Genomic DNA, 26,674 nt, shown 5'->3' with positions numbered 1-26,674 from the left:
CTGGCCCCCAGCCCAGCTCCCAGCCCCCTTCAGTAAGTGTCCCATGCCGGACCGAGGCGGCACACTCACAGACCGAGACGGCACGCTCACGGACCGCTGCTCCTTAGAGGGAACATTGGTAGTGAGGCATAGTAAATTTAGCAAGGACTTGCAGAAGTAGTAGTAGGCCTTGTGGCGTAGTCAAAATTAACCTCATCAGAAGAATGCAAAGGCTTGTACTGCTATTGTTCAGTCCAAACGAAAGTTTGTAGTGGGAGAATCCAAATAGCTGTAAGTTATCAACATATCTTAGAAGTTATTAATTGGCTAGCACATCCAGAAATCATTAGAAGGAAGATGCAGTGGTGTGAGAGAAGCTACTGATTTAAAATTAGCTGCTGACCTGGATTCAGTTGTCCCGTGGATCTTGAGGAGCCTGAGGACCGAATACCAGCATCCTTCCCAGTACCCCTTGGACAGCGCAGATCGGGGACACCTGACCTCACTGAGCTTTATAGAAGAGGAACTTGTTGTACATCAAGCATCAGAGAGGACTGCCTATAGGTTGTCGATGTGAATTGTTACTGTCTGTCATTGTTGTTTTGTTACTACGCTTAACTGTGTGTTTGTTAAGTCAATAAACCTTTCTTGCCTTTTTTTACTCCCGACCACTCTGTCAATCCCGAACCCTCCTGCTGGCGGCTGGGACAGAGGAGTATAAGAATATTACTCAGGCATTCAAGGATGAAGTCAGGAAGGCCCAAAGTGCAAATGGAGTTGCAGCTAGCAAGGGACATGAAGGGTAACAAGAAGGGTTTCTATAAGTATGTTAGCAACAAGAGAAAGATGAGGGAAAGTGTGGGTGCCCTAATGAATGGGGAAGGCAACCTAATGACAGATGATGAGGAAAAGGCTGAAGTACTCAATGCCTTTTTTTTTACCTAGGTTTTTATGGGCAAGGTCAGCTCCCAGATTACTGCACCATGCAGCACAGGTTAGGGAGAAGGTGAGCAGCCCTCAGTGGTGAAAGTACAAGTTAGGGACTATTTAGAAAAGCTGGAAGTGTACAACTGGAACTGAATGCAGTGCATCCAATGTTGCTGAGGGAATTAGCCAATATGACTGCAGAGCCACTGCCCATTATCTTTGAAAACTAATGGCAATCAGGAGAGGACCTAGAAAATTGGAAAAGGGCAAATATAATGCCCATCTTTAAGAAAGGGAAGGAGGAAGATCCAGGGAACTACAGACCAGTTCGCCTCACCTCAGTCCCCAGAATAGTCATGGAGCAGGTACTCAAAGAATCTATTTCTAAGCACTTGGAGGATAAGAAGGTGATTAGGAACAGTCAGCATGGATTCACCAAGGGCAAGTCATGCCTGACCAATCTGAATGCCTTCTATAATGAAGTAACTGGCTCTATGGATGCGGGGAAAACACTAGATGTAATACACTTTGACATTAACAAGGCTTTTTATGCTGCCTTCCACAGTGTGCTTGCAAGCCAGCTGAGGAAGTATGGGTTGGATGAATGGACTGTAAGGTGGATAGAAAGCTGGCTGGATGGCAGGCTCAACGGGTAGTTATCAATGGGTCAATGTCTAGCTGGCAGCCAGTATCAAGTGGAGTGCCCCAGGGGTTGATCCTGGGGCCAGTTTTATTTAATGTCTTCATAAACGATCTGGAAGATGGGATGGGTTCCACCCTCAGCAATTTCACAGATGACACCAAACTGAAGGATGTAGTAGATACTCTGGAGGGTAGGGCTAGGATTCAGAGTGTCCTAGATAAATTGGAAGGTTGGGTCAAAAGAAATCTCATGAGATTCAACAAGAACAAGTGCAAAGTACTGCACTAAGGCCAGAAGAATTGCATGCACCACTACAGTCTGGGGACTGACTGGCTAAGCAGCAGCTCTGCAGAAAAGGACCTGGGAGTTACATTGGAAATAAGGTGGATAGGAGTCAGCAGTGTGCCCTTGTTGCCAAGAAGACTAACAGCATACTGGGTTGCATTAGTAGAAGTACTGCCTGCAGATCAAGGGGAGTGATTATTCCCCTCTATTCTGCACTGGTGAGGCCACATCTGGAGTACTGTGTCCAGTGTTGTACCTCCTACTGTAGAAAAGATGTGGACAAGTTGGAGATGGTCCAGCAGAGAGCAACGAAAATATGACTTATGAGGTGAGCCTGAGGAGACCGGGTTCATTTAGTCTGGGAAAGAGAAGACTGAAGGGGGATGCGATAGCAACCTTTAACAACATGTAGGGTGGTTCCAAAGACAATGGAGCTGGACTGTCCTTGGTGGTGACAAATGACAGAACAAGGAGTAATGGTTTCAAGTGGCAGCAAGGGAGGTTTACATTGGATATTAGGAAAATATTTTGTACTAGGAGAGTGGTGAAGCACTGGAACAGGTTACCTAGAGAGGTGGTTAAATATCCATCCTTGGAGGTTATTAAGACCCAGCTTGACAGAGCCCTGGCTGGGATTATCTAGGTGGGGATGGTCCTGCTTTGAGCAGGGGTTTGGACTAGATGACCTCCTGAGGTCCCTTCCAACCCGAATATTCTGTGATTCTATGACTCCCCCTCTTCTTCAAAAATTGATCAGATAATTGGATGGTCAACTAGGTAGTTCAGTGTATAGGGGGCCGTGACTGAGTAGGGCATTAAACCTCTAAGCCAGGGAAAACACGTACACATTACTGAAACTTCAGCCTGTGAACTCTTGAATTTTACAGTCCAGGCAGAGTATGTGTCATTGCCAGAATCATGAGGGTGTCAGCTGAAAGACCCTGAGCAATTCAAGGTTTTAGGGATGACCCTGGCAGTGCAGCCCAGGTAAAGCAGGAGCAGGGTCCCCAAGCCTCTGAAGTGAGAGCAAGATGCTTTCCCCCACACACACAGGACCAAGGAAATTCCAAAGGAATTGCTCACAGGGACCCTGCTGAAATAGGAGAAGCTACAGGGAGACTCCATGACACTGTTCCCCATACACAGGCCACAACCATTCCAGAGCAAGTCCTATCACATGTTTCAGAACCCCCCTCCACAGATGCAGAGCACATACCAGCCCCCCCACCACCCCGTACCAGCATAGTGGCTACTGCACTTGCTCAGTCAGCTTGACCAATGGTCACTCCTCCTGACATTTCTCCTAATGAGTCAGGCCATGTGCAAGGATGCCATGTAACCCATGATCGTAGGGCATCAGAGGGAATTGTGGCTGCAACTGGTCATAGCCCTATCTCAGGCCATTATGACTGAGAAGCCCACAAAGGGGTTGGGGCCAGAAAGTGGGGAAGGGGGTTGGAAATGCTGAGACATAGGGGGCAGGTGAATTTACTGCTTTCCCCCCACCCTCCCCTTCTGAAGCCTGGATCCCAGCCAAAGCACCAGTTTCCCCCTCCCCCTCTGACCCTTGGGCACTTAAGAGAGCATGCCCCATTCAATGGGATCATAAATCTGCCCAACTAACACATCCTTTCTAGATCTCTCAGGGGCATTCTGGCCTCCATGGGAGACTAAAAACTAAGCAAAGATACCTCAACTACTTTCACATAGCTGCCCTTCCCCACAATGCACTCACGGAAAAGCATTGATACTGTTTATTGATCTCAGCTGGCAAAAGGGTAAACAGAAGTTTTTCAGAGAGCACCCCCAGGTCAGGGACAGTACATAGGACACAGCTATGTCTGACAACCACTGAAGGAATGAAGAAAAAATATCCCCTTGCCAAAATACCCCCAGTCTTCCCTCCCTCCCTCTCTCCCAGACCAGGAAAAGGACATGTGATGGAAGGATTCCTGTATACCAGGGCTGCCAAGGTGACTCCCAGGTTCCACACCTCGACAGGCTCACAAGCAGCCCAACAGAACCTTTTCCCTTCCCCTCTGATCTGATCTATGAGTGAATTCCAATGGGCACTGGCTGAATCTGACTCTCATGGCTCAGGCACTCACTGTTTCAACCCCTCAGAGTAACCCCCAACTCCTCTCCCAGAATCATGGCCCCATCCCATCCCCAGACTTGCCCCCACCCCCACCACCACTCCTACAAACTAAGCAACCTCTCCCCCTTGTCTGCAGGCTCAGCAACTGTGGATGGAAGACCAGATCTGCTAAATCACATGACCAGGGGCTCCAGATGACTATCCACTGTTTGAAGAAGACATCCCATGAAAGAGTTGCAGTGTCAGGATAGGGAGTCATGATCCTGGACTGTTTGTGGTAGGAGTGTATGCCCTGGCCCCCAAAGTGGTTCCAAGCTAGTCCCAAAGGAGCACTCAGAACATGGGTGAAAGGGAGACGCGCAATCCCACTGGGTGAAGCAATCACTGGAGCAGCTTCTGGCAGAAGTCCCTAGTAGCCCCAACTCATCCACTTGCCAGCCAGGAGGCCCGGGGGTGGGAGAAACTCTTCTGCTCTTCATGGCCCCACACCTGGCCTGGTTCCCACTGTATGGGAGTGTCATAGACTTGTCAGGGATAGGTAGGCCTCCAGTTTGGGCCGGCTGCCTAACATGAGCCCCAGGCATTGGCAAGGGCTGTGGGTCCATGGTCCAAGGAGCTGGCTTTGCCACAGAAGTTGAGAGGCTGGGGAGGTCCCATTTTAAACAGCCAGTAGTATTTGACGCCCACTGCAGTAATGCATCCTGATCTGCAGCCTCTCCACACCCCCAAACCCAGCAGCCACCTGCAGGCCCACTGCTCTCTCAGACAGACATCTGATCTAGGATCACGCAGCTGTTCAGCTCCTACATTAAGAAGCCCCTGGTCTTGACACCAGACCCCTGAAAGTAGGGTACTGGGTTAAAAGCCCTCTAACCCATGCCTCCTCTCCAAGGTTTCATATTTATTGAGTTCTCAGGTCAGCAGCATTCAAATCCAAACGCCAAATCCCCTTCCAGGTTCTGTTACCTCTTTTGGGAGAAAGGACCAAGATGAGACATGGGCAATGTTCAACAGATTTTCTTTATTAGACAGAGTTAAAGTTTGGCAATTACAGCATTTTAAATCAAAGCATGTCCCTTCCTCACCCTGCATTACCCCAGATGCTGCTGTGTGCCCTTGAGGAGTGGGGGGATTGGGAGGGGGAGGACAAGAGGAAAAATGTCTGGACAGCCTGGGTTGTGGTCAGCGCTGCCCGTGATGCGGGGGCCAGAGGAGCCCATAGCAAGAGACCCACAACCTGATGCCAGGGCATAGGCACTCAAAGCCCTCAGGCCCTACTCATCCAGGGAGGGCTCCCAATCCATACAAATAAGGAGTTAGTTGGGTAGGGCTTCGCAGATCTGGACAGTTTGCCACAGTACAAGGCCAGGACCACACATATTGATGGACAGCTTGCCTTCTCCCCCATCTCTGTGCCACATGTGCTTGCAGTGCCAGACCCAGTCTGTGTTTGAAGAGCTCCTTCGGCAGACCAGCTGGTCCACATGACACATGCACACACACACACAGAACTCAAGCATTGTGAACACACACACACACACACAAAGAACCCAGGCATCCCAGACATGTGCACATATATATGCATACACACACACAAACACACACACAGAACCAAGGAGTTCTGAACACACACACACACACACAAAGAATCCAGGACATGTCTGTGCACACATTCACACACACAGACAACCCAGGCATCTGATACACACATTTGGCAGGTGCAGGGCACATGGAACAGCCATGCATGGGGCGGCTGGTTAGTGGCTCGTGACCCTTAGGGCGCATGCCATGACAAACCGGTGCCTCATCAGGTTTAGGTGGGGTGCTGTGAGATCCCCACCAGCCAATCAGGAGTGGCTCAGCCATTCGGCTCTGCTCCACATGGCATGGTGGGAGACCTGCAAAAGCCACGCCCTCCCACCTGTTGGTCTCGGGCCATGTAGGTAAGCTCTCAGGCCCTGTAGCCCACCCCCCTCCCAAAAGACGTAATGTGTGTTCTGTTTGCTCCCGACCTAACCTTGGGTGTACAGATAAAGCTCAAAGGTTAGAGCATTTCCACTTTGGGCTTCCTGAACATCTGTACTTAGCCCCTAAGATTCAAGATATACATAGTTGAGCGTGTCAAATGTTCTTTTTCCTCCCAAGATAAAAACATTATTTCTTAAATGCTCTATCACTTCTAATTCAACAAAAAGAAATGACTTCCATGGTAGTTCACAGGTGTTTGTATTAATTTGAAAGCTTAAAAGCAAGAGAAAATATGGACAGTTTGTGAGCTATGTACTCTTTAGTCAAAAGGAGAGAACAATGACTACAAGTCAGAAGATCTGTGTTCTACTCCTTGTTCTGCAACTCTCATGTGACCTTGGAAAAGTCACTTTGGCTCTTTAGCTCCAGTTCTCCTACCTTTTTCCTGCCTTGTCTATTAAGACTTTAACTCTTCTACGAAAAACTGCATCACTGATGTGCTTGTTATCCCTGATTAGATTGGAATGTAACTCTATCTCATTTGAAGGCTCTACGCAGTCATACAATAAAAATTAACCATTATCATCCTACATGGAACTAACCCAAAATGCAATGAATTCAGGAGAAACTTCCCATTGTTTTTAGTGTGATTTGGATCAAGTCCTGAAAGACCTGATTGATCTGCCTAATCTTGTTGCATCAAGGGTAAGTTTTGTGATTCCAGAACTTTCAAGGAACCCCTTAATATCTCTTATGTGCAAACACTGCTTCTTCAGAATGTTCCTGGCACTTGTGTGGCTGAAGATGTGTTTAGAGGTGGCAAGAGTTCATACAAAAATCAAGAATGCCATTGAGAGTTAGGTAGATACATAAGAAATTTAAGCATGTTCATCACACACGATCAAAACAAGAATTTTTAGTCAGAAGTTTATGAAATTCTCAATTGTATAAATATTATATCTGTCTGTTCTTTTAACACACTTCTGATACTTTTCCTTAGTAATGTATTCTACTGGCCTTTTAGCAAGTGTGTAATTGAAAAAAAAAGGACATTTTATTAAAATTGTGCACAATGTTACTTTTGACTTTTTTGTCCAAAACTGCAACTTACATTTTTTGCCAACATACCAACCATGACTTTCTGCATATTCTGTCATGGTAACCAACCAGGCACGATGAAAGCTAAAAACCCAGTATGACCAATAAATAGTCACAGCAAGTATTTAGTGGACTTTAACCTGCCTCAAATTAAATGATCAAATAGTTCTGAATAAGTAAGGAATGCAAGTTGAAATTTGTCCATCAATCATTCACAATCAGAAAAAGGGTCAATTTTGCTGAATTATTAGTCATGAATGGATTACCCAACTGTAGCCAAGAGCTAAAAAATGGCATTCCCATGTGGGGCTCATGCTGCCATCTGTTATTAAGGTTGCCTAATACTTCCACTTATAAGGAACATACTTTCAGTTGTATACATCTTTCTCAAACACTATTCTTCTCAAAGAATATTTCCCCCTTACAAGATAATCAAGCTAAGAGAAAACATAGTTTATAAAGTTAAAAAAAAAAAAATCTAACAATCTTTTCTTTTTTTTTTTGAAAACCTTATGTTCCACTGTTTTGGACCAGGGCCAGGAAATGTGCCCTTAGCATCTATTTCCCATTCTTTTGAAAATCTGCATAAATTGAGCTAATATAGAAGCCATTAGCAAATCACAAATGGCAGTTCAGTATATACAATGTTCACAAGGCCTGAGTCGCTGATCCAGAGAATTAGCATGCTCTGTTCCTCCTGCCCAAACAACCACATATGAGGGTAGTAGGTCCAGGGCATGCCACGGAGTCATGCTGCCTGGTCTGTCCAATGCCAGTCTGCACTGGGGTGCACAGGTTCTGCCAGGCACAACCTTCTTGGTCTGGCCTCTCTCTCTGCTTCTGGAAGCAGAAGCACAGGGGACAGTTCCACCAACCCTACCAACATGCCTCTGTTTCTGGGAGATGCCATGTGAGGTCAGGAAGGGTTGAAGCAGGACCAGGGACCCTTATCTGTTTTGGGATTATCAGAGAATCCGATGCCTAGTGGTTAGGTATGTTGGTGATGTAGTTTCAAACCCTTAAAAGCAGAGGAGAGCATTTAACTTAGGTCTCCCATACCCAGGATGTGTATTCTAAACACCCAGCAGATGGATCAAAAATTCAGTCCCTTGACCTTTTCTTCAGAAGTGCACAAAAGGAATTTGGGGGGGCGGTGGGAGGTCAAATAGGATTGTTTTGTGTCAAAGAAAATATCACTTTTATAAAAATACAACTTCTTAATTCAGCAAGAAAAAACTGAAATCTTAATTTTGGTTTGGCTGCTACAATAAAAAAAGAATGATTCACACACTGCCCTAGTATATATGATGCTGAATACTTTGAAAAATCAGAACTTAAATAGTTCAAATTTGGCACCCCAAATTAGTGAACTTTAATATTGCTGTGCCTCACATCCCCATCTGTAAAATGGGGATAATAGTATAGATTCACCTCACATAAATGTTGAACACTACAGAAATGCCTATGAGAATATTAATAATTCTGTCTTCAGAGTATGATCTGAACAGTGAACAAAAATCTTGAATAGCTACTTGTTCAATGAGTACCATCCATCTTGTGCCATGGATGAAGCCAAGGTCTTATGGAAAAATAATTCTTACAAACAAGAGAACTGACTTAAAGGTTACACAAGAAATCTTAATCCTAGCATTACCTAACAAGTAACTGATCGACTTTGCAATCTTAGTAATGTTCTTTTAATACAGGGAGGGGAGGGGTTGTTTTATATTGGATGGGGTGTTAGTGCATAATAACAAGTATAGCTATGCAAATTACTTAAAATAAAATTTAAAATTATGGGAAATTCACCTGTCTCATTTAAGGTCTCATTAAAACTCAAAACTCTGCACAGAACCACTAAGAAGCTGGCTTAGCCTTTTGAGAGGTTTACCCTCATTTATTGCTTTTAAATTAAATCAGGCAAAGCCTGTGGCTTCGAGGCAAAACCAGATGAAGGGCTCATGTGAATCAAAACAAAGGACTGTTTTCACACGGCCTCCTGTGAACTGAACAAAAACCACAAAGTCTGGCATGGCTTAAAGTTCTCTTCAAAGATGGTCACAAAAGGGGTAGTCCTGAGAGGCGCTGAATACTTGTGGATACTCAGCACCTCAGGATCAGACTCAAACTTGCTAATGACTTTTCATAGGATTTTGGGGATTAGTAACAATGTGACCACTGCAGTTATTTGTAACCTGAAAGAAACAGGAAAACCCCTTTTTGACTTTCAGGAGTTGGGGGGGGGGGGGGGGGTTTTTTTTTTTTTTTTTGTTTTTTTTTTTTTTTTTTTTTTTTTTTTTTTTTTTTTTTTTTTTTACAGCTGATTTGATCTGCTCCACATGTGAATTCAGACTCACATCTAACTAAAACCAGCCACTTTTCTTTTCCCTTGTCAAAAAATGTTTCTCTTTCTCACTAGCCTTTACTTGGAAATGCCGAGAATGTGCCACCCTCTCCATAGAATGACAGTCTAACAACTAGGGGTTCTTTAGCAGAGGACTGGGCTGTTTCACAGCCAATAAAGGAAACTACTGAAGTAGAATGAAACTTAGTACCATGGAACCACTGTCTGCCTGTCTATTTTTCCAGGCATTACGAAGCTCTAGTCCTAAATTCTGGTAACAAACTGGAGTGGTGGAAATCCACAGGCTCACTTCAGTGTCCTTTGCATCTGCCAGAAGATTTCCTTGCCTACTAGGAAGGCCTAAGCAGTAAGGTAATGAAGTCCCTACTTAGTTTGTGAATTCCACATGCTCCAACCTTCTACACCATCATACCTGAAAATCAATCTGACCTAGTGTCACAGTCGTCTCTGATGGACCATACTCCAACTTGCCTGAATAGACTGGTACTTTTGTTGTTACATGAACCTTTTCCGCTATGAACATTCAGCACCAAAAACTGCGCATCCTATAGCTTCACAGCTATGAGAAAAAACATTTTCCTTTAAATGTCTTGACTGGGAAACCTATCTGTGAGAAAACACAATGCTCTGAAGTAAATTCAACATGTCTAGAACACTGGGCTCTAAAACAACATGAGGAGTGAAGCCTTCAGATTTTTTCCTGCCATGGTTCGTAACCCACTGCTGGAGTTTTTTGAGATGGGAACATTGACTTTGTAATAACTCTGTTTCCTAATTTAGATGATGTTACTGTATTAGTTATATTGTGGATCAAAGGGGATTTTGAAATGATGGAGTAATAAAATCTCCTGCAAGATCTTAGACTCCTTCAGTGTTCCTAATGCTGATCTCTAAGAAGGTCTCTAATTGAGTTGAAGTCTCAAGATCAATATCAAGAATGTTTATGTTTATTTAGTCCAGTAGAAAAAGGAACATAAGATCAAAGTTCCCAGATGTAAAGAGACCCTTCTTTACCATGTGGCCTGCTGCATCTCCATCAGAATCACATCTTCATAACTGTCTGGGCACTGGCAATCAGCACTCTCTCACTGGCTCACAAGCAAAACATTTCAAATCTTCAAAGTCCTTGAAGGTATAATGCTAGGCCTATCAGTGGATCAGATGCAGCATTGAAACTAGGACCTCTAATCAGAAAAGCATGAGCATCTACATCCTAAATTAAAAAGCGCCTTCAGTCAGGGCTGTAACAGAGACATCTTCTCCTCCATGATATTAGAGGATAAAATGCTAAAATAAGTTAAGGTGGGGACAAATGTACCTTTGAAAAGGGCAAGGGGGGTTGCCACTGAAGAGTGTGCATCCGCTGTTATGCTCTGTTGCATCTGCATGACTCTGTTTTGGTACAGGTTAGCTAAATTTCTCTAACTCTGACCCTGAATAAAGCGGGATTAAAGCCACAATGATTCTGCTAGGCTTGTATTACTACAGAATCATGCAGCTGGATCATAACTGTTTGCATGGGTATCTTTTGATATCAATATAACTGTTAATCTGTCTCTGTCTATACCATTATTCTACATTACATAATGCAGACTAAAGCTGTATGAAGCTTTGGTCGCTGATTCGATTTGGAGGAGATTCGGACCGATTAGGCAGCCAAATCTCCAAATCTGAATCAAAACAGGAGATGCCTCCAATTTGATTTGGAGATATTCAACAATTCGGCCATAGATACACCTTCATATGCTTTTTCAACATACCTCAAGGTACCAGGTGGTTCATGAATGCTGAGATGGTGGGGTGGATGAAGCATCCCACGAGAGCAGAGGGGGGGCCCCAGCATGCTCAGTGGTGGACCTGGAAGTAAACCAGTAGTACTTCCGGTCCACTTCTGGGTCCACCGCGGAGTGCATGGGGAACCCCCCCCATTCGCCTCCTGGCTTGGCAATTGGTGCCTCCTGGATCTGGGGGGCACCCAGGGTCCCCCCCCACAGCCAATCGATAAGCTGGGGAGGTGGGAGGGGTCCACTGCCGAGCACGCAGAGGACCCCCTTGCTCCCATTGGACGCTCCATCCGTCCCACCATCTGTGTTCAGGAGCCATGCCTGATACCTTGAGGTATGTAGAAAAAACATATAAAGCTGTGTCTATGGCCAAATCGCTGATTCTCCAAACCAGAATCAAATCTTCAGATTCAGATTTAACTGAATCGAATTGGGACAATGATCTGAATCAGCAAATTGAATCACTGTCCCCCAATTCGGGTCAAATCCGAATCAAATACGGCCTGCTTCACACACCCCTAATGCAAATCTCAGTTGTTACTTACTGTTGGAGGAAATAAGTCTGCATGTGAAACAAAAGAAAATGTCCTGTGTTCAAATCTGTGGAATATTTATTTAATCTGTGTGTATATTATAGGAGCTATACTGCTAAGTATTCCAACCATATCCACTACACTCATTTACAGCTACTTTCTTGGCTCTAGCAGAATACCAGAGAATAGACAAAGCTACAGAAGTGTTAAAAACTGGAAATATACAGGGACAATACAAGTTTTCCACCCCCAAAACCATGGAAGATTCTGATCCAGTTTCAACCTTAACTAATAATGGCCAACCTTTTGGCCTGCATGATGTGAAATACCAAAAAGTACTGTAAACAAAGGGAACTTCTTGGAAAAGCCTTCCTCAACTTTTCAAAATATACACAACACAGAAATTTTCAGGATTCTCCTAAACATGGGTGCATTCTATTCAGTACACCTTTGCACAGCCAAGTGGAACTTATACCCTACCTGCTATCTATTGGCATTTGAAATATATGTTTTCTGATGTTCAGGACACAGCAACATGTAAATCTCTTCATAAACAATAGTTTAAATCTCTTTGATCCACAGTGGGGCCTCAAAAGAAATAGAGAGAGTATTATGTCAGTGTGAACTGCTGTAACTGTTGTATCCTTTTCAAGATAAATAATCTTTTTTTAAAATAAACTTTTATAAGTATGGAGAATAACTGAACCACTCAAACATCATGGGGCGATGTAGTAGTTATCAAAGGAACGTTTTAGCACCTGCCTGAGAATTTACAATTGTACTGTTGTCTTCTACATAGCTGAGAATGCACTAATATAAAAATGAAATCATTGCTGACACTAATTGATACCTTTAGTCACATATTGTAACAGGACTAGATGTTTATAAACCAAGCAACTTTTATCCCAAGAGCTGGGCTCTCCATAGCACATGAAAGAATATGGATAAACCAATGTACTGTTACTACTACTTCTACTATTACTGTTACTACTAATACTACTTGTATTGCTGCCATAGCTGAGAAATTCAGTCACGGCCTCCTATTATGTTATGCACTACACAAACTAGGAACAAAACATGTGGATAGTCTTCCGATACCATAACTCTTTAAAGAACTACTGCTCCCAAATCAATCAATAAAACCTCTTTCACAAACATGAAGCTAACTACCTGCAAAGAAATTAGGCAATATTTTGCAAATTAACTCCCTTCCCCCAACTGGGTCATTGCAGTGCCAGAAGCTGTCACATGCTAGCTATATAAGGACTGTGTAAATGGCAATGGTTGTCTGTTCAGCACAGAGTCTACCCAAACTGCAACCCATCTTCCAGCCTGTTTTGTGGTATGCCCCTTGATAATACTCCTGTTTCTGATGCTACCATTTACAAGACAAATCCCTATATCACCATTATGTTAGCAAGATCTATGGTTAACTGCAATTACATTTCTGACAACATTTATCTTCAGGTCACTTGCTGTAGAAGTTTGCTAGGCTGGTAGTGGACTAACTACTTATTAACAACTCTCTCTCTGGTACATATAAAGGCACGTCTATATGTGTCACTATGCTGACATTGTTACTGTGCTATAATTTAGTACTTCCTTTTTGAAGTACTAAATCACAGCACAGCAACAGCCCGTAGGGTGCCATATGTGTGGTGCATGGTTACTTTTAGCAGCTACTTCGCCGTAGCAGTGCACTGTACTGGGGGAGTGTGTCACTACAGCAAAGTAGCTGCTGTGTAGACGCCCACGGATGCCACACTGCTGTAGAGTGTTACTATAGTGATGTAGCGTCATATGTAGACATACCCATAAGCAATCAGTTCAATCTGATTTCACAAAACTAAATTAAATGTAAAGAACACATAACTGAATTATAATAAAATGGGTTGTTCTAATCTAAACTTTCTACCAGCCATGATAAAATAACTAAACTTCCTGGTATTTTTTTGTAACAAATGAATTCCTAAATTTGTTAGTTGTCTGATAAATCCTGAAACCATGCAAGGTTTTATCCACTGAAATTTTAACTAGGCAAACATCTTCCTCAGCAGGACTAGAACACATGCAGATGCCAAGGGGGGAAAGTTATGCAACTTCAGTTTCATTTGGCCAGAGAAAATAGATAACAGTTTGATTTTTTTAAGGTTTTTTGGCTAGTAAATTGTTGGTATTATCACTAGCTTGTTCACACAATAACAACAAAGGAAAAGAACCCCCTGATAAATAACAAAAGGTTACTGTCACTATGTATTCTAAACAGAGGTTTTAACCTCACTGAAAATGTGGAAAGCACCTCAGAACTGTTTATCTGAATTCACAAAGCAAGTGCAGGTTTATGCCCAGAAGAATATGCCCAATTAGAGCTTTTCTTTAAAAAAAATTTTAGTTGTGCTCTCATCTGTTTTGAATGCTTTTTACAACTTTTGAACACACATTTTAAAATAGTATGTTACATGCTAGTTAGAAATAGAAGACTGAATCTGACCACCCCTTTTAAAATTAAAATAGGCCTCTAACACACAGTTGGCTTGTTCATTGTTTGGTATATTCAAGATCCACTGTGACCAGGGTTTGTTTAACTGCAGTAGCTTGTTTCTCTTTATGTTTAGTGGGTTTTGAGTAGAAAACAAAATAACAGTGTATCTGTATTTCCATCATTAGCAAAGTTGCATTTTAGGAAGTTGAAAAACAGGTACTTGCTGACAAATAGATTCATAGGATATCAGCCACAAATCTGGTTTAAGGTTTTGCGTATTGATTCAAAAGAACTTCATCATTTTGCTTTGATAATTCAGTGAGCTACTGTATGTTGCTGAATTTTCCAAATTAATGAGTTACAAGTAAACACAATGGAAAAGCAAGGCTAATGCATCACAAAACATACGTTCTTCATTAACTATTATAATAGTTTAATTGTAATTATCAGTATCAGAAAATGTACAGCAATATACATTGTGTAAAAATAATGAAGCTATAGCAATAAGAGATCTTATCATAGTTACAAAATCTGATGTACAATCTTTGTTAAGAAGTAGGAAGGTAGCTGGATTTCAGTGCAAGTTAAAAGGGGGGGGGGATGAGGTGATTTTAGCAAAACAAAAGTTCACAAAAATTATTCAGCTGCTATTTGTAATACACATGATGAAATCTGATACCTTTGTCCAGAGGTATAACTAGGAAGTGTTGTGTCCTCAGTCATGGTTGTGAACAAAGCAGTGGCCTGGCAGCAGCTACCATTCCTGCACCCCTTCAAGTCAGGGTGGTGTCCCATGCACCCACCCATAGTTACACTATTGCCTTTGTCTAAAAAAGGCCAAACCAATAGGAGAAATGTTAGCTTGTTGACACAGCCACTAATCAGGGGAATCTATCAGGAGAACCCTCCTTCCACCTACTGGGTGGTATGGCTTTTCCTAACCATTCACAACCTAGGCTCTTCCCTCAGCCTCTCTGCCCCACTCCATATCGTAACTTTCTTTCCCAGCCAACAACATTCTCAGTTTCATATTCTACCTACCTTAAAAAGTGAAGAGCCCCAGATGCACCTATACTAAGGTCATGGTAGTACCTTCAGTGAAGTAGGGACACAGTAATTGAAATTAATCTGTCTAGAAAAACACTATATATTTATGTAATAACCCATGCAACTGAAAGGTAAGACAAATTGACCATGATGCAAGTGGCACATCTATGTTATATCAATGTAGACCACTCACTTAAGACACAGTTCAAAATATATACCATGATAACCTCTCTCCATGTCTCACTACTATGATTAAGATCCCACAGCTTCAGAATAAGACTCTATCTGTAGATTAGTATGAATAGAACATGCCATCAAAAGATTTAATTGTAGTGACATATTTTTATAAATTGAGGTCACTTTAAAACCAACACATTTTTGAGCATCTTACTGTTTTTGTACAGAGCAAAGACAGTTACATTTACACCCAATTAAATAAAGCATTAATGAAGAATAATCAATTTAATCACAATTCAAAGTAAAGAATCAAAAGACAAGGCCCTCAATTAGTCAACAGATACTCTTTATTACCAAGTTTACTAGTAATCTGAATCAAGGAAATACAAGATACTTAATTTTCCTCCTTTTACTATAACCATTCATATTGAGACTCTCCATTTTAAAATAATGGAATACAATCCATAGACTATCAGCTTTGTCAAAAAATGTAAAAGGTACGGATTTTAAGAAAAATACCAGTTAACAAATATTTAAAACTACCTTCAGTTCCTTCCCTCTTGTTCCCTAATACTATGTTTTTTACATTTATTCCTCTAAAGTCACTAGCAAAATTATTATGCAATTGAACACAGAATTGAGCCCTATGCCCAAAATACCCCCTCTCCACAACTCTATGGGAAACAGAAAAAGCTACTTACGGAATAGTCTCTTTTCCAGAATGCTCTACCAAGTTAAATTCTCTCTCTGATCTTTTTGGATTATACAAGAAAACAGTTTCCAACTGAACATCTCACTTCACCAAGGGCTACAGGGCACAAACTCTAAATAACTGTTCATGATCAAGAATATTCAAAGATAATCAATTTTAGTTAAAAGAAAAGTTTATATACACTTACTCCCAGAATTCCATGACTGGAGAAGTGGCATTTTGTAATGAGATTTGACTGCAGTTGCTCATATTAAGCTTCTGAAATTCCACACAGTTTTCTATTAAAAAAAAACAGAAAAAAAAGATTGCTATCACATATGCTTACATGCATATGTGCCTCTCCATGTCTTTACAGGATGAGAATACTCTGATGACATCACTGTAATTAACTATCCTTGAGCAAAACAGAAGGGTTTCCATGTATTTTTAAATACTTTACTTGGAAAAAAAATGCATTTTGGTCATTGATTCACACAAATCCATCCCAGGAAGATATGCGCACACAGTATGCTATGTTCATTTACAGTACTTTTGAATGCAAAGATACAACTTCAAGGGTCAGTGACATGCCTGAGGCAGAAAAAAGCACCTTTGAGTTGGGGTGAATAGTAGGGAATTAAAAGATACGGCTTGGTCCAGATGGCTCACTGAAGTTCAATTCCCAATGGCAACAGTTGGCTCAGAAGCCATTTTCTGCCAGCAAAAATCTTCCACTGGCCTGAGAGTGAGAAACTTACTTTTTGGTGCACTGTTATCTCTGGTGTATGGAAAAACTGTGAAGTAGAGGTGCACTGATATATCAGTCCATATTGTATTGGCACCAATGAAAGAAAAAATGATTATCGGCAATCAGCTTTTCTTGGCTGATATGACTGATGTTGCCAATAAATGCTGCATGCATATGTGCAGCCACAGCATGCATGCAGCCAGGAGTACAGCCCAGCAGCATGGAGAGCAGAATCCATCAGGTAAGTCTGTGGGGAGTAGGGGCATGGGGGAAGGAAGGGGCATCACAGGTGCACTTCAAGGTCCCCACGGTGAGGGAGGGAGTGGGGCAGGGAAAGGGGCAGATGCTGCCTAGCTGCGGCAGGGCAGGACATGGCATAGAGCTGCAGACAGCTCATCTGGGGGCGCAGGAGAGGCATGTGGGGCATATGCCCCCTGGATTTGTGAGCAGGACAAGGGTGGGCTGCCCACTCTGGGCCAGGGGCTGTGTTGGCCTCTTCCCGGTGGTGAGGCTGGGCTGGGGCTGCATGCAGGGTGGATGGGGACAGGGTGGGCAGTGCAGCACTGGGAGGGCATCCTACGGAGGGGACCATGGTGATTTTGGCCTGTAGCCCACCTCTCCCAGCGCCACTGCTGCCTGCCCTGTCCCCACCCACCCCCGCTCCCAGTCACAGCCCAAACCCCTTCCTGGGAAGAATCCAGTGCAACCCCTGGCCCTGAGCAGGCAGCCTGCCCTTGCCCTGTGCACAAATCTGAGGGACACATACCCATGCCCCCTCCCTAGACAAGCCACCCATGGCTCCATCCTGAGCCTGCCTTGCCCTGGCTAGGCAACGCCTGCCCCTGTTCCAGCCCTCCTCCCTCCCTCACCATGGGCGGGCCTCAATCTGCCTCCCCACACCCCTTCCCTCACACAGACTTATTGGCTGGATGCTGCTCTGCAAGCTGCCGGGCTGCACATTGGCAGTCAGATCAGTATGGGCCAATATGGTTGGTCAGCCATCGGTATCAGCCAAAAATTCTTTATCGGTGCACTACTACTTTGAAGATATCAAACCAGCTCAGCATTGTTGAAATGACATATGCTATTCAAATAATGATCACTACTGGCAAGGTTTCACTTAAGAGATGAGCAGACCACATCCTGGATTGTTAATACACCCTAACTATCACTGAGTTGGAAGTATGCTTGGAGTACAGGACTGGGCCCACTAAGCATTAGTCAAAGCCGTAACCTGAAATAAGTGGGGTGATGGGATACAAGGAAGGGGGTCAAGATTCATGAAAAATAAAAGCAATTTATTATTTCAAAAGTAGTATTAGGATACAATTTTCCATGTATCACTATCATCTTTTAAAAAGTGAATGCAATATTGAAGAATTATAAAATGACAAGAATTTCCATGTGAAGAGAAATAAAGGATCCTCTTCTGCAAAACCCAGTTCACAAAAGAAGTCATTATTCAGGCCAGTAGACTATCCAAAGGAACCAGGCTTTGTTTTGTGAAAAGGGTATGCAAGACTAAACCATGCATATAAAAGTTTTGATCACTGAATATATTGATATACTGATCTGAATATACAGATATATTTATCACTGGATACTTAACAGTATAGAAAGATCAAATTCAAAGGTCCTCACTTAATATTTACCCCAATATTTATGAAAACAAAACTCCCACTGGTTTTACTAGGAGCTCAGTAAGAACTGATGAGAAACTGAGAGCCATGTCACCACCACCACCAGTTTTTATTTGAATTCCCTGAATGTTAACAAAGATAAGATAGAGTCTTGAGCCAGGATCCCAGTTTTTGGCCAAAATATCTGTCAGAATTATGAAAAGATTAGATTTTCTGACCATTTTCAAATGAATATATTTGAGAAGAGAAAATATCTATAAAAGACAAATACACCAATAAAATTCTGCCCCAGTAATTTACAAACCAAGGTAAATACTGTACACCAAATTCTCTGCTGATCTACTGACACATATCTACTGGTTTCAATGGAGCTAAGTCAGTTCCTATCCGGCGAGTATTTAGCCCCTACAATTTGACATAGTAACTATTTAAAGTGTTTCTACAGCTATTAGTTTTACTGAGGCCATACCTGTATTCCATTCATGCCCACAAGTGGCCCATGGGAGCTCTGTGGTAAAGCAGTTAAATAGATAGAAGATAGCCCATGCTAAAATGATGATGTAATAAACATTTAAATGTGCTTCAATAACTTGGGTAGCATATCCAATGCCTAGAGAAAGAAAAAAAAAAAAATACAGAAATCTTTTGTACTTCAGACCTTTACAATTAAGACCATGCTGTTTTCTGTACATCTTAATATTAATTGGTTCAAACATTAGGGAACTTTTGGAGGGGCTGGACATGTTTAAATCAGTAGGTCCAGATGCTCTTCACCCGAGGGTGCTGAGGGAATTGGCAGAGGTCATAGTGGGCCCCGGCATGGCTGTATGAGCGCTCGTAGGGCTCTGGCCAGGTACCAGAGGATTGGGAAAGGGCCAATGTGGTCCCCATTTACAAGAAGGGGAGAAAGGAGAACCCCTGGCAATTATAAGCCAGTCAGCCTTACCTCAGTCCTTGGGAAGACCTTTGAAAAAATTATCAAGGAGAACATCTGCAAGGGCCCAGCAGGGGAGATAATGCTCAGGGGCAACCAACATGGGTTCACGGAGGGCAGATCCTGCCTGACTAACTCGGTTTCCTTTTATGATCAGGTCACAAAGTCTCTGGATGAGGGTGTTGAGGTGGATGTCGTCTTCCTGGACTTTAAGAAGGCCTTTGACACTGTTTCCTACCACATTCTCTTAAAAAAATTAGGTGACTGCGGCATTGATTCCTACACGGTCAGATGGGTGGCAAATTGGCTAGATGGTCACACCCAGAGAGTGGTGGTGGACGGGTCGCTTTCGACCTGGAGGAATGTGGGCAGTGGAGTGCCCCAGGGCTTGGTCCTGGGGCCTGTATTGTTCAACATCTTTACAAGTGATCTGGATGTGGGTGTGGAAAGCATGCTGTCCAAATTCGCTGACGACACCAGGATGTGGGGTGAGGTGGGTACGCTGGAGAGGAGGGACAGAATCCAGCTAGATCTAGACAGGTTACAGAGGTGGGCAGATGACAATAGGATGGAATTCAATGTAGATAAGTACTGGATCTAGGGAGAAAGAAACCAGCAGCACACCTATAGGCTGGGAAACACCCCTCTTGTCAAAATGGTGGCAGAAAGGGATCTTGGAGTCATTGTTGACTCCAGGATGAACATGAGCCGCCAATGTGAGGAAGCAGTCAGGAAGGCTAACCGCACCTTGTCATGCATCTACAGATGCATCACAAGCAGGTCCAGGGAGGTGATCCTTCCCCTCTATGCGACATTGGTCAGACCGCAGTTGGAGTATTGCGTCCAGTTCTGGGCGCCGCACTTCAAGAGGGATGTGGTTAGCATTGAGACAGTCCAGAGGAGGGCCACTCGCATGGTCAATGGGCAGCGGGTCAGGCCCTATGAAGAGAGGCTGAAGGGCCTGAATCTATTCAGCCTCCATAAAAGAAGGCTGAGAGGGGATCTGGTAGCTGTTTACAAACTCCCCAGGGGGAACTAGCAGGAATTGGGTGAGGCTCTGTTCCCCCAGGCACCACCGGGGTTACTAGGAATAACAGCCACAAATTGTTAGAGAGAAGGTTCAGGCAGGACATCAGGAGACATTACTTTACAGTTAGGGCTGCCAGGCTCTGGAATGGACTCCCAAGGGAGGTGGTGCTCTCTCCTACCTTGGGGGCCTTCAAGAGGAGGCTGGACAGATATTTGGCTGGGGTGTTATGACCCCAGCACTTGTTCCTGCCCAGGGCAGGGGGTCACACCTGATGATCTGTTTAGGTCCCTTCCGACTCTAAGCACTATGAAACATATCATACATTTTTTTTAAAAAGAACAAAGTAGTACTTTCTGTTACCTTCAAAGAGAGGGCAAATTTTCCTCCAACATGTAATACCTCCTTCACTAGTAAACTGTCCCAGGGCAGTCTCCAGAAAAAATACTGGTATTCCACAGCAAATAAAGAAAACCACATATGGAATGAGGAAAGCACCTACAAGCAAAACATCGATGGAAAGTTAGTAAGAGCAAATAAAATCCCTTGAAAGAGAAAAGAGAAATCTGATTTCTAAAATAAAGGATAGAATCTACAAATCATTACTTCTCCGTATGGTACCACTGAAGTCTACAAAATGCAACTCACAGAAGAAAGTGTTTAAAGAATCAGACCTTAAATATTAAAAATTATTTACAATAGACCAAGTCCTGTTCAGTTTAATCCCACAAACATGGGAAAGATTGTCTAATGGGCAAGACATTGTGGGGACGTCTGCACATGCACTTTAATGCACAGTAGACTATTATACTGTGCATTAAAACGTCATGTAAAAATCTGTGACATTACACTAATGTGCAGTAAAATAGTCCACTGCACATTAAGTGCCACTAAAAAGCATGCAAATGCACTACTGTGCATTAGCACAGCCTAATGCACATTAATTTAATACCTCATACTGGAGGTACAAAATTTAATGCACATTAGCAAAGGTACATTAATGCATGTGTAGATGTGCCCTATTTATTCAAAATCCAGCTCTGCAACTCTTTTGTCTGATCATGGAGAAGTCACTTAATCTATGTCTCAATTTTTCATTTTCAAATCGGGATTGATACTTCATGGTCACTAGAGGATATTGTGAAAATAAAATCCAGATAGAATTATGTAAGGTATTTGAGAATGATGATGAAGATCGCATAGACAGACAGCTAGAACTAAGCAGCTACTTACAGGAGGACTTATATCAGGAGCAGATAGTAACCAAAAAATGAACACTGTAATTTCACATATTAGGAACGTAACTGAGCATTTTTGTTAGTTTCCCACAGCAAAGATTACAAATTATGCAATATATACACCCCTGTGCCAGAATTTTACAGTATTCAATACTTATATTATGGATTAATGTGCAGTAAATTTTTCACATTACTAATACTAACATCATTTTTAAATTAAAAGGCATTTTTTAATGATTAATCATGATAAATATTGGTCTATAACAGCAAAATGAACAGAAAGACAAATACAGTAATATGTGCATAGGTTACACGCACAAAAAGTGGTAAGGAAAAATAAATGTGTTAGGTCAAATTCTGATCTTAATTGAATCCATTGCTATTTCCATGACCTTCCCTACAAAGCTAACATATGTAATTAAGAACAGGGTACAGTTTTTTTACTACAAGCAATAAGTAAAAAAAAAAAAAAAAAAAGACATAGGAGAAGAGCTCTGTGTTACATTCTGTGTGCACCAAACCCTGCTACTAAATTTAGTGGTGTTCACTAAGGCTAGGGACAGACATTACATGTAAGCCAGTTTAAGTGATCAGAAACTGGTTTAAATCTGTAACAAAACAGAAGTTCAGTGCACATAAACCAGTTTGAAAATGGCCGAAACTGGTTTAAGATAAACCTGGTTGAATGTAGTATCAGACTTAACTGATTTGGGTCAAACTGGTTTATGCAATGTCTGTCCCAGACCCCTTACTAGTTTAAGATAAATCAGACTCCCCCAGCATCCCGGAATTCTCTCTGGGCTGGGCAGGGCTCTCTACTCCACAGCAAGGCTGGCCCCTCCCCTCTGCTCCCTGGCTGCTCAGATACAGTGCAAGGCAAGGGAGGGCTGCTCTAGCACTCCCAGCTTCTAGCCTGACCCACTGCAGGCATGTGCCTGCATTTATGGGATGTCTGTCTGGTTCCAAAACTGATTTAGCTTAGCCAGGATAGATTATCCTGCAAATATTGAATCATTTCAGGCTCAGGATTTTTGAATGTCTGTTCCTAGCTTAAAGATACAGGTTTAAACTTAAACAAGGGAAGATGTAAACAAGCATAAAGGAAACAGCAAACTAAAGACAGCTAGGAAACTCAGTACCACCTTTACTCATATTTCATGAAGTAAAGCAATAAACAACATTTTAATGACATCACTGGGGCTACTTGCACACTAAGGCACTATTCAGCATGAGCTAGAATGGCAGAATCCAAGCCCCTACCTGTTGTTTCTGAATAAAGGCCTATAATTCTTTAATCTGAACTTCTGTTGAGACTTCCCACTGATTTAAATAATTATCCTGGCATTTCAAAAGACCATTTAAATGCACAATAGTTCCCTTTCTCTTTTAGGAATACATATTTTAAAATACTGTCAGCCACAACAAACTACTTGAACACTACACTACACTGATAATTGCACCTCCTTAACAAGGACCCTGAAAATAAAATTTAACTTTAATGAAAAACCATTTGTAATGGTGTCTGCAAGAATATGGGTTTGCTTCCTGAATGTTATCTATGAACCAATCAGGGCTCGTGGACAGAGGTGATATCTTTTATTAGACCAACAAGATTTTTGCAAAAAAAAATTCTTTAATTGTAAGCTTTCAGTCACAGACACCCTTCATTAGGCATCAGAGAAAAGATTGTAAAAGTTCTTCTGGGTAGCCAGCTAAGAACTGCTGCCCAGAGGTGTTTTCCCATCTGCTGACCCCTCTGTGAAATCCTATGAAATATGAACTTTCATTTCTACCCAGGAGAACTTTTACAATCTTTTCTCTGATGCCTAATGAAGGGTGTCTGTGACTGAAAGCTTACAATTAAAGAATTTTTTTTTGCAAAAATCTTGTTGGTCTAATAAAAGATATCACCTCTGTCCTTGAGCCCTGATTGCTTTTTCCTCTAGACCAATATGACTACAACCTGGATACCTGCATCTATGAACCAAGTGTTTCCGAACTTTGTTTTAGGAAATCTATATGGCAGTGTAAATAACCAGGTATTCTGCGTAACAGGGGGAAAAGAGACACAGAGGAAGCTGCAATGATGGTTTATGTTTCAACCACTTTGATCTATAACAGGAGACACAGCTAAGTATACCTGCTTTGAAACAGCTCAGTGGAGTATCACCAGGATCTACAGTTTTATTCTGCAGACCCTCTCTGTCTGGACCACCTCCTCTCCCAGCTTCTTTAAAAGGTAGTATCTCCAAATGTTTCACTGTGCAAACCCCATCCATCAAATCCTCAATGGGCCAGGGTTTGAGAATTGTTGGTTTAAATCAACTCCTACTCAGCCTGCAAGGACACATGCTCATAATGACTTTAGCATGAGTATGTATTCACTCGTTTTACATTAGCATGACTCCACTGATTTCAATAGATTTATATCAGTGTCACAGAGAAGAAAACTGGTGTTTTTACTATCCAGATAAACAGTTCGATCACATAACTGATCAAAATTATAAAAAACTATTTATCTTGCAATAAAATCCACCAGGACCAGTAATCACATTCTCATGCTTATAAACAAATCAAAATCATCAAGAGATGTCACACTGTGGCAGAAGCAGACTAGCCACAGTAGCATGGAACTCCATGTTTACCATGGTGGTAAATTAGCCTGCTTGGAGAAGTATAGATATATACCCTAGAATGCCTTTTCACAACTTTTGGCCTGAACAGTGTATACAGATGCAGAAACTCTCTGTATTAAACGAGCTCAGTTCTGATCCCAGGTTCAACAATGCACCTCAATTTAAGGTAGCTGCAAAGCTAAAATTGGGAACAGAATATGATTTTCCTATTAGTCATCTTATTAGAAATATAAGTAAATGTTGTTATTTAATTATGTTCTTTTTATATCCAAAATTATATTAATTAAAGAACAGTATTACACGTTAATTATCTAAAATATATAGAACACATACAGAGCCACTTATATTTAGCTGAGCGCACATAGGATAACGTATAGGATAGTATGTCTTCATATGTGTTTCATATTGATTTTTCAGATTTTACCTTGCCAAAAAAACACAGGGAAAATTCTAACAAATGAAAAATCTTCTCCATATTTCAAACCCACAGTTATTTTTACATAATAAAAACCCTACTAAAAAGCACAATCTTAAAAACAAGATAGTTCCTTTTATGAGAGTGCAGTAACAGAAGGAAATCCAAGTTACAGAGCACATGTACTTACTGTGCATATTTCTTTAGAAATATGGGAAACAAAATTGGCCAGAATAATCTTTGGCATTACTCAGTTGAGTAACAACACTAAAAAAGGTAGGCCAAATTTATCTCCAAGGAGATCCACTGAAGAATGGGTTTTTATACACCTTTCTATTAAAACAACCGGGTACATTGTTTTCTTTCTAACCTATATGCTCTAATTATTGTTTTAGCTTTTAACTAAAAAACAGTTTGTGTCCAGCCCATCACATATCTAACCTACATTTTTATTCTGAGGATTCATTTTTCCATTGCTAGCTATACCATGATTGAATTCCCTCCACATAACTGGCATGCATCCTATGTACTGGATACTGTCTTAGAGTATGGTGCACTGTTGCATAACTATTAACTTTTTTTTCTTGTTCCACAACTTTGCATATGTAATGACATTTCTAATATTTAATAATGTAGCTAGCAAGCAGTTCAACCAGCAAGCAGTTCAACTTCCTTCCCTATACCATTGTTGGGGGCTGAGAATGAAAAGCCAAAGCAGGTGGAGTTTATTTAAAGAGACTGTCTTTTGTCAGAGAAGAAAACTACTGATGAAGATTTGGTAGAAGAAAAAAAGGCTTTCTAAAGGTTCAGTCTATGATTGCAATGTGTTCCATATACCACTATCAAGACATTCTGGTTTTACTCTGGAGAGTACACAGCTGTTTCATGCTGTCACCTTGTCCCATATTTTGACAGTATGCATATGTTTGTTATTCCATGCAGAAAAAATACAATAGCACACAATCCATTTTAACAGCGTTACAGCCTCTTTTTCATGAGATGTTAGTGCTCAAATGGGACCATTTTCAATTGCACTAGGGCATTTCCACATGATTTCACAAAGGTCTATAAATGCATCCCTGAGTTCATGACAAAATGTAATTTCCCAAATGCATATATTAATTTGTGAAAGATGAAGGAAACTGCACACAGTTTTCCAAAAGCAAAAAGCACTGGTGCACAGCCTCAAAATGTGCAACACCTCCCCAGCAGCACAATCCCCGAAGTCTTCAAAACACCTGTCCTTTATACCCGGTGCAAGAAGTCTCAGGGAAACATTTGTTTTCTGTTTCTTTACCATGTGGTTAGGGTGAGTAGTGAGTCGACATGGGATGCCAGCTTACCTCCTCCATTCTTGTAGCAGAGGTAGGGGAACCTCCACACATTTCCTAACCCGATAATCTCCCCAGCCACAGACAGGACAAATTCAACCTTATTGTTCCAGTGGCCCCTTTCGTGCACCTTTTTATCATTACTGTGGACAAGGTTGGTACTGGAGGCTTCTGGGTCCAAAGCATCTTCTGGCTTGCCGTTAATGATGGGAATGGTCTTTTCAGCTGTCATGACTGGTCGCCTGGGGTGGGGAAGAGAAGAAATCACTTTCCAATTGGAAGACATTCACAAGTCCCACTGCAGGTCGGGCGCTGTTGGCTTCCTGCAAGCTGCAAGGACTTCGGGAAGGAGATAGCACCTTTGCTCCATCAAGCAACTTGCAAAGGGAGAGAAAGGAGGGGCGGTACCAGGGCGTGTGGGGCAGGAGCATGGGCTGGGCCATCTGCAGCAGTGAAGGGGGTGGAAGAGGCGGGGAGCTTTCACAGCCCCGCTCCCCTAGGAAGGACCGGCCCTGCCCGCCTCCCGGCCGGACCCCACTGGGGCTACCCAGCACCCGGAGGCTGCCGCAACGTACGCACGGGCACCAGTGGGTGGCGGGCTGGCCCGTGGCGCCCCCCGCCACCCCCA

The 26,674-nt window shown here is 42.3% G+C and overlaps 1 protein-coding gene across 1 annotated transcript in view; it reads right to left on the bottom strand.

Annotated features, from left to right (window-relative positions):
• Window positions 1-26,293, bottom strand: part of LOC102372648 (sodium- and chloride-dependent GABA transporter 3) — a 309,306-nt gene extending 283,013 nt beyond the window's left edge. The window contains exons 1-4 of the mRNA XM_006027333.3: window positions 26,059-26,293; window positions 20,790-20,924; window positions 18,935-19,075; window positions 16,286-16,376 (exon numbers count right to left, since the gene is read on the bottom strand). Coding sequence (XP_006027395.3) covers window positions 16,286-16,376; window positions 18,935-19,075; window positions 20,790-20,924; window positions 26,059-26,278 — 587 coding nt within the window. The 5' untranslated portion in view covers window positions 26,279-26,293. The remainder of the gene's footprint in view (window positions 1-16,285; window positions 16,377-18,934; window positions 19,076-20,789; window positions 20,925-26,058) is intronic.
• Window positions 26,294-26,674: the final 381 nt, after the last annotated feature.

This window comes from Alligator sinensis, unplaced genomic scaffold (assembly GCF_000455745.1).
Source record: "Alligator sinensis unplaced genomic scaffold, ASM45574v1 scaffold285_1, whole genome shotgun sequence".
Classification (NCBI taxonomy): Eukaryota; Metazoa; Chordata; order Crocodylia; family Alligatoridae; genus Alligator; species Alligator sinensis.
Note: the sequence above shows the minus strand (reverse complement) of the source record. Positions and strands in the feature narration are given on the sequence as shown.